The 9,399-nt window shown below is 40.5% G+C and overlaps 1 protein-coding gene across 1 annotated transcript; it reads right to left on the reverse strand.

The window, feature by feature from the left end:
- Positions 1-1,963: 1,963 nt before the first annotated feature.
- LOC145357303 (fibrinogen-like protein 1-like protein) lies at positions 1,964-9,055 on the reverse strand. The gene is made up of 3 exons (XM_080210532.1): positions 8,955-9,055; positions 6,130-6,258; positions 1,964-3,227 (listed from the first exon to the last, which is right to left on the reverse strand). Exons 1-3 carry the CDS (start codon positions 8,968-8,970, stop codon positions 2,593-2,595), a joined length of 780 nt encoding a protein of 259 aa, XP_080066658.1. The 5' UTR covers positions 8,971-9,055; the 3' UTR covers positions 1,964-2,592.
- Between the last annotated feature and the right edge of the window lie 344 nt (positions 9,056-9,399).

The following is a 9,399-nucleotide window of genomic DNA, read 5'->3' on the forward strand; positions in this document are numbered from 1 at the left end:
GTTCCTTTATTGTTATGTAAAGGTGCCAAAGTAAAAATGTCTTGATCTGTAAATTGAGATATGTGAGGATCTGCATGTTGGAAAAAGAGCATTTTCGTATTGTACAATTCTGAGTGTCCCGTCTTGCCTGTTAATTGTTTTTCCATCTCCCCTGCATGGCATCAAAATAAATCATATTTCCATTGAAAAACCAAGAATAAAGTGCAAAGCACAACATTGCTTAGAGCTGAGTAAGGATAGCTGCAAAAATACGGTCTTCATATCTAACATATTACAATGCAGGCAAAGAAACACCAACTTTCAATAGAGCAACCAGAACAGCCGCTTTAATATGGTGTCGGGCTTGGGATACAAGTTACAGCGATCATTATGGCATGGGATAAAATTTGAAAGAAATGGGATGAAAGAGTTATCCTTAGCCCATTTAAAGGTAGAATTGGCTGCACCCAGTGGTCTTAAAGAACCGGTGGCGTCTGCAGAGGGAAATGAGAATGCAGTTTGTGTGGCTGAGAAAAAATTCAAGATCATTGCCTTTAAGTACATCTTTTCCTCTGTTTAGTGCACCAAATGTACTCCAAAATGAGTGGGGAGGAAAGTAATTCAGGTTGAGGAAAATCAATATCAATCTCTTCCTCTTGAGTCAAATCTGTTCCAACCCAAATCAAACCTGCAAAACAAGGACAAGCCCAAGTCCCTTTGAGAGAGTTGCAGCTTTTTCAAACATTCCTGCCTTGTAATCGCAGTAGAAAGAAATTTTCATAAACAGTCCAAACCTGCAATAAAGTGAAATCAGAAACCAAATATACATATGTATAAATATATATGTACCATTTCTGGGGTAATATACTCAAGTAGAACAACCTTGATTCATAATATTTGTTGCGTGTAGAACAATCTGCCCACCCATGTATTTGAAATCTTGAAGAAAAATGATGCCAATTAATGAATTTGTGCAGGTTGCAAGGGCAAGGTTATTTGCAGAAGATATAATATAGATAAGCAAAGATGAATTAGAATGCTGAGGAGCAAGAATGTAAAAACGAATTAAAATTGATACACAAGAATTCATAGAAATATTAAAATGTAGATGAAACAGCAAGGTTTGTCTTGGTTGGCCTTTGGTGCAGTTCAGAGTTCAACAGTCACTTTGCGACTTGGTGCCAACGTGTGCCAAATCATGAGGTGAAAGAGTATGATAAGAGAGGAAGCGATTGAGCTCCCATACAAAATTTCAGGGAGACAAGTGAGGGAAGGTTGACTACATTTTGTGCGAAATGTAGACTGGAGTCAGGAATCTGATAAGCGGATAATATTTGCCATTCAGTAGCCAGGATGTGATTGTGATGGTGACAAAAAGGACTGTCATAAAATGAAGGAATTGTGACTTGGGTATAAGGGCAAGCTGCACATTGAAAGTATTAGAATCCCTTCCAGTCCATTACATGAGGATCATGCATTGTGCCTGAAGGCAGTGGCATCCTACAGCAATGAAAATCTTGCAATTTGCAAATTCTGCTGATTTGTTCACATGCTTGTCTCTGGAAAAGTAGAGTGAGAGAAATCTTATTTCTTTGTGTAGAGAGCATTGCTGACTACCCTTATTCAGCAGCGCGTTGCAAACAGTAAGATGTCACTTTTATCTGCAGTACCTTTTCTATTACTTTCCTAGAAGCAGATGAATGTATGTCCAATATTTGTTGTGGTGTCATGTTTGGTTACATAAAAATAATTTTTGATACAGAATGCAATTGGGCAATGTTCACCTGGGACAAGGATGACAACATTCTCAAGTCTATCTGTGAATGGGATTTGTTTCCTGAACTCACATCAGTTAATCAATGGATTCTTTTAGTGGGATTGCCAATTTAATGTCAAAGAAAGGAATATTCTTTAATGACTAGTTCTGAATGGTTATTAATCCACAGTATCCCAGTCCTGCAGAGATCACACTCAAAGCATCAGACAGATTGAAGTAGATTTTATTGTAACCATAAGCAATTTGATCAATGTTATGTACAGAATGAAACACAATTTGTATAAGTAGTCAGACTTGTAGCTCTATATTTTTGCACAATATCTGGTTTTCAATCAGGGTCTTATTCTTGCCCATAGTTGCCAATTATTGTGACAACATAAACCACAGTCAAACAACCATCACAAAATAACACTGCTCTTTAGATGTGTCAGAACATTTGAAGATTGTTCTAAACATGAATCTGTGAATTCTCAAAACTAAGATTTAAACTGGGAAACACTTGAGAGATTGTAGAGCTTGTTTTGTTTGTGATGGTTTCTGATTCTTCGAGCAATGTAATGAGCCAATTGCCATTTCACTGATGGCTTCTCCTCATTCTATATCTGACATTTTTGTACAGAAATTCAACTCCCCAAAAGAAACGATAGGTAAATCCCAAAACACAAGTACAATCTATCCTAGATATTTTACTTCCTTGCAAACAGACTAAAATAATTTTAAAACAGAGGGGTCTGGATGGATACACAGAGTTAAAGTATATAGAATGTATTCAGGACTTCTTCCCCTTTATTGGGGTGAAGGCTCATCTGGACCTCACTGGCTCTAAATTCTTTGTATTAATATACCTTCCTACACACATTGTTAGGTTTGATCAGAATCTGAGAAGACCTGCAGTTGCCATTGCACGAGCCATACCAGTAGATTGAGCTCTTTGTATTCAAGTTAACCCTGTAACAGTTATTAAACCAGAAGCCGCCCCCACAACGTTTTGCACAGTTTGACCTTGACAAATCCTGGTCTCGGTCAAATGTTGAAAACTTCATGTTATCATGTAAAGCGGTCTTCAGAGTTCCGATCATAGCATTGCCTGCATTTCCTGTGTATCGACCTAAACTTAATCTGTAACCATTTCTTTCATTCCCGATAGCGAATGAGTCATAATTAGCAACACGTAGTTTATTGTATCTATTCCTCAACAAGAACTTTATTTTGTAATTTCCCTGACTTATGATCTTATATATGTATTCATTTCCCAGCCAGTGATCCCGAAGGATATTGCCAAATCCGTACTTGTAGGCTGTCCAGTATTCTTTCCAGGTAATTTCCGAACTCCGACTGTTCCTTTGAATCATGGTCCATCCACCACCATCTGTATTCATGTTGCAATACACAACAAGTAGGGGGGATCTGTTAGGCTTGATGACATAAAGTCCACTTCTACCCCTGACACCACTGCAATCCTTGGGATAACCTGCAATATGTAAAATTGATTTATTGATCTGTTGGTGAAAGGAGAGAGGGTTGAGGGTAGGGGATAAGAATGAGTGGCATAGTGTGGAGGAATTGAATGAAGTGAGAAACCAAAGATTACAGACAGAGGTAAGTGGGAGGAAAAGACAAAATAAGGGAGACAGAGAGAGTGGGAAAGTGGACAAAGTGTGGGAGAAGATGAAAAGTTAAACTTTATTTATTAGTGTCACAAGCTTGTTTATATATTGTAGTGGTTTTCATGTTTGCCTAACACACCAAAGGACCTCTGTATGAAACTGGGCAGAAGCATTCATTAAGCTTTTTCATGTAAGGTGAGGATAGTCTGTATGATTTCAGTTTCAAGGTAGAACGGTGGTTAGCACTGCTGCCTCAGTGCCAGGTTCAATTCCGACTGTCTGTGTGGAGTTTGCATTTGCTCCCAGTGTCTGCATGGGTTTCCCCCCGGTGCTCCAGTTTCCTCCCATAGTCCAAAGTGTGTACATTAGGTGGATTGGCTATGATAAATTGACTCTAGTGTCAGGGGGATTAGCAGTGTAAATGTGTAGGGTTACAAGAATAGAATCTGTGTGGGATTGTGGTCATGACAAACTCCATGGGCCAAATGGCCTCCTCTGTACTGTAGGGATTTTATTCTATTCTATTTGATTCCAAAGTAGGCTTACATTAACACTGCAGTGAAGTTACTTTCAAAATCCTCTTGTCACCATACTCTGGTGCCTGTTTGGGTACACTGAGGGAAAATTTAGCATGGCCAATGCACCTACCCAGCATGTCTTTCGTACAGTGTGACAAACCTGGAGGAAACCCACACAGACATGGGGAGAATGTGCAGATTCCACACAGACAGTGACCCAAGTTGAGAATTAAACCTGGGTCCCTGGCGCTGTGAGGCAGCAGTGCAACCACTGTGCCGCCCCCAGCACTGGAATGGATTGCAGACAGATTAAAAAGTGGATGGGATAGGGAGAGAGTGGGGAGAAACCATCAATGAGAGGAGAAGAGGAAGGGAGTAACTGGGAGGGAAGAGGAACTGAGCAAGGAGAGGATTGATGTGGAGAGAAGGGGACAGGATCAGATGGAGAGAAGTGGAAGAAGGAAAATTGAAGAAGGGGAAATGAAGGCAGAATAAAGGAAATGAGGGCTAGGGAAGAGTTAAGGAAATGGGAGGAAACAAGATAGAGATAAGAACATGACTGGGAAATGAGGGATCAGAAGGACAGAAAAAGAAAGAGAAATAACAATGATGAGGTGAAAAGTGGACAGAACAAATTAATGGGAATAGAACATGGAATGGGGAAAGGAGAAGAGAGGTAGGTGAAATGGGAGGCAGATGCCAAATGCATGTTAGAAGTGAGAAAGGGAGATGAGGTGAAAGTGGAAAGGGAGAGTGTACCTCAATGAAAACCTGAAGCTTATTTATCAAAGGGGGAAGGGGCTACCAATATTAGTTTGGATATGAATGGAGAGTTGGGTGCCAGTTGAAGATTTCACTGAAATTTTAGGACTGAATTTGTAGATCACCAATATTATTTCATATTTACAAACCTATCCCTGGCCCAGGTTTTAACTAAAGCAGATTTTCTTTCAAATTCCAGGGGTCTCTAACAGTGGCTGCAGCAATCTGTATCACATATCTGAGTGGGCAAACAGCCCTAAGCTAACCAACTCACTATTTCTTCATCCAACTCATTCATATACACAGTAAAAGCTAAGATCCCATTACAGAAAATGGGAGGTCCACACCAACTGACACAAGAACAGCTTCTTCCCTGCTGCTGTCAGACTTTTGAATGGACTTACTTTGCATGAAGTTGATCTTTCTCTACACCCTAGCTGTGACTGTAACACCACATTCTGCACTCTCGCGTTTCCTTTTCTGTGAACAGTATGCTTTGTCTGCATAGTGTGCAAGAAACAATACTTTTCACTGTATGTTAATACATTGACAATAATAAATCAAGAAACCTCGACATATTTCTCAATTTGGAGACATTCCTTAATCCCTACTCTCTCTCCAACAGTGTGATATGTTAATTGCTTTTGGTGAATGATTGAGGGAAAACAAGGTAAGGGATAGGGTCCAATTTTCTGAATGTTGGCAGCACCCCATGTGGACAGCAGTGATTTTTTGGGTGCAGGGCATTCCTGTTCTTGTTCTTTATTTCAAAGAGAACTGGAGTGACCCTGAGTGCTAGGAATTCTGCGATAGTCACTGCAAGTTTTCACCATTTCAGAAAGATATTGACATTTGCTAGTGATGCTGTACTAATCCTCCTGTTCCATTTAGCAGGATGCTCCTAGCAATTTAAGGAGTGTTTTAAAGGAGAAAAGTGAGGTAAAGAAGCACAGCAATGTATAATGAATTCCAGAGCATGGGGCAACTGGAGGCACAGACATCAGCAGTGGAGCGATTAGAATTGGGGACACGCAAGAGACCAGACTTAGAGGAGCACCGATGAAAACTTGTGTAAATTAAAAAATGACAGTAGGGTTTTGGATGGCCTCAACTTTATGGCGGATACGCTAGCCATGTGTGGAGATTAGAATCATCATGATTAGGGGTAGCATTGTGAATAAGAATTTCTGAAGGAGATGAGGTGAGATGAGGGCCAAGCCAGCCAATATTACTGAGGGGGAAATAGGTGGTTTCAGTCATGGTGCAAATGTGAGGTCAGAATTTCATGTTGGGGTTAAATGCGATGCTAATATCATGAACAAACTGGCTTAACCTCCGACTGTTGCCAGGGAGAGCAATGGAGCCTGACTCTCTTCTCACAATTGCTTTTTGGGTAAAGCCAGCTAATTTTGGTGATTAACTTTTAACAAGGATCATAAGGGAAAAGGATTGATCTCAAATATTAACCAGAATTCCATATACTAACCATGTTTGGCTTTTGTTGGGAGGCCTCTGATGACCCTTTCTTCAGTGCTTAACATGTGCACGTTTGCAATTTCCTCTTCACAGTTTGCGATACCCATTGCAAGAAAAATGATTGCAGTCAAAACACAACCTGAGATTTACAAACAAAAGGCATTACGAATCATGAAACAATTACAACAATCAGACAGACACAAACACAGAGCATCGAAAAGAGAGAGCCATAGCACGAGTTAAACAGTAACAATGCAAACTTCAGAGAGAGGCACAATGCAAAGCAGGAAGGTGGAAGATAGAGTAGAAAATTGAAGGGACAGTCAAGAGAGAACAAGTGATTGAGAGAAACATTGCAAGAGTCACAGATAGTATGTGAGAGTCATAGAGAGACAAAAAGACACAGCTGAAGTGTCTGAGGGAGAGCGACAACATCTTAGAGAGACGATGGGGGGAGGATTTTAATCTTCAAAAATGGGAAATGGGTGAGATGCAAATATTTTTAGAATCCCAAACACAATTCCAGCCTACCCATGTTGGGTTTAATGGAGACTAGACAAGGAGCAGTCAACCAACTTGCTTCGAGAAACTGGTTGAGCTGTTCAAATGCCACAATGAAGACAGGTTCTTTATTTTTATCTTCCCTTACCTGCTAAACAATTAACCTTCTTTATTTCCCAGGAACCCAACAGTCCAAGGGAGGTGAGGACAGTTCGGCAATTGGCCAAGGTCTTTGCAGCACTGCTTCTGGGCCATGTGGAACAGTACAGCTCCCTGGTCCACCTACATCCTTCCTTAGAATCTGACTCCACTCCCCCCACTGTCCCCAGCCATGTCCAACCCAGGGGCTATACTCACCTCATGCCCCAGCATTGTCACCACAACTGGTTTCTGTTTTTGCAAACCAGTAGTGATTCCCACTGGCTTGACGCATGCCAACAGGAGGAGCATTCCATGCTCCTGGAAGCAATAGCATTAAGCTGTACAATTATACTTAAAGTAGTCAATTTCATAGTGAAACTGATTGTATTTCTGGCTGTGTTATAAAAGGTAGCAGTCATATTGGGATTTGCATCCGTAGCAAAAAGAGAGGCCCTGAGAATCTTGCCCTGTGTTAGCCTCTGTGAGAATCAGTTAAACAGTAGCTGGCTGCTGTGGAAATTGTTCTTTTAAAAGTAGTTTAATTTCTCTCAGAATGCTGACGTGTTGAGAGATCTTTGACCTTGCACACAAAACACAAGAGGTTAGCATACAGGTACAGCAATTAGGAAGACAAATAAAATGTTGAACTTTATCATAAGGGGGATGAAATATAAATTAAGGAAACCATGCCCCAACTATTCAGGACATTGATGAGACCACACTTAGAGTACTGTGTACGTTTTTGATTCCTTATTAAAGGGGGGGATATACATTCTTTGGATTTTAGAAGAATGAGCAGTGATTATTTTGAAACAGAATAGACGCTGAGAGGATGTTTTCTCACCTGGAGAAGTCTAGAACTAGGGGACACAGTTTCAAACAGTGAGTCATGAATCTTTGGAATTCTCTAGGGAAGCTGACTCATTGAATATATTCAATGCTGAGATAGACAGAATTGAATTGACTTGAATTATAGAGCGTCAAAGCTTAGGGGGAACAGACAGATAAGTGAAGCTGAGATCAAGTTCAGATCTACCAGAATAAATGGCAGAGCAAATGTGAGGGGCTTCACTGACCTACCCCAGCTCCCATTTCTTATGTTCCTAAGCCACCCTGTAAACCAATCTCCACCCCACCCATCACACTCCCCAGACCTGATCTCCTCCACTATTGTCTCCTCCCATAATGCTGAAGAACCACACAATCTTTCCATTCCCCCAAGAATCAGATTTGCAGAAACAAACTGCAACAAATCCTGGAGTAAAGCTCCACAGCATTTGAGGAAACCTGCACTTTTTCCAAGAGAACTCCTCTCTCTGTTCCCAAACTCATGCCTCGGTTAATATTGAGGACAGGTGAAAGAGAAAGAAATATTGTATGTCAGAAAGAGAGAAGACAAGACAGGCAGAAATAATGGAGTAAGAAAGAAGGAAAAGTGTGTTAGTGAAAGTAAGTGGAAGGCAGCCTGAGAGAGAATGAAGTTTAATAGGTTACTGAATTAAATTAATTATGCAGATTAGATTCAATTCTCCTTTTTTGCTTAAACAATCTTAAGATTTAAATCTTACACAAAGATTTGTGGTCTGCATTACACTGGTATGGAACAGCTTTCATTGGTCCCAGGCAGTTTCACTCTGAGCAGCAGAGAAGGCTGATCAGATACAGTGATAGCAATTTCTCTGTCCTGACCCTTAACAGTTTGTATGACTGAAATAACAAGTGAGTGCTCTTTATTTCTGCCACTGCTCAACTCCATTTCGGTTCTCTTGAAGGTGTTCTACACTCACAATCACCTGTCACTTTCCTTATCTCTCCCAAATGATCATCCTTTCTATCTGAGCCCAGAGATCAGATTACAGTCTTTTTAACCCAGGGGCATTTGGAGCTATTTACAGCTCCGATTGCCATCTAGCTTTCTTGTTTCTGATTGTTGTGCTGCAAAGTTTTTGCACATAGGGATGTTGGTGAGGATAGGAATGACACACTGCTAAATCAAGTAACCTGTTGCCATTCATTATGTAGATAGACACAGGAAAAATATCTTCTTGGGACAAGGTACTGAGGACCCCCCTGTGATCTGCAGAAATGTACCCTACAAGAGTCAGCAACTTGGAAAGGACAAAACTTGAAACAAAATAAACTCAATTTTAGGAATGTTTTTGTTTAGTAGAAAACACAGAAACTCAGACTTACCCATTTTGGTTGCCATCCTGCCTCAAATAGTGCAGATTAGCTCTGAAACCTCTGTATTTATGCTGACTGAGATCAAGGTATTTGCATAGACACACCTACACAATAGTTCCAGTAGCCTGCTCAGTGCGAGCACTTGAGATATTTGATATTGACACTGAGACAGAACCTGCTAAAAGTTCTTTTTTAACTAGCATGTCTGATTAACTCTAAGTACTGCAGTTATGTTAACCATATTTTTGCCATTTGTCTCTCTATCTCTAATTTATATTGGCCCAGTTTCAGGGTACCAGATATCATCTGCCATCACACACAAATGACTAAGGAATGAAATCTCTACACGGGATACGTTGTTTGGGAAGTGTATGGTTGGAGTCATGGTGGAAATTATTCCTCAATACTTTAGGAATTAAAGAAGTTAAGAGGTGGCCAAGGTGGGGTCCTAAGC

This window comes from Carcharhinus amblyrhynchos, chromosome 23 (assembly GCF_965287045.1).
Source record: "Carcharhinus amblyrhynchos chromosome 23, sCarAmb.v2.hapA, whole genome shotgun sequence".
Lineage (NCBI taxonomy): Eukaryota > Metazoa > Chordata > Chondrichthyes > Carcharhiniformes > Carcharhinidae > Carcharhinus > Carcharhinus amblyrhynchos.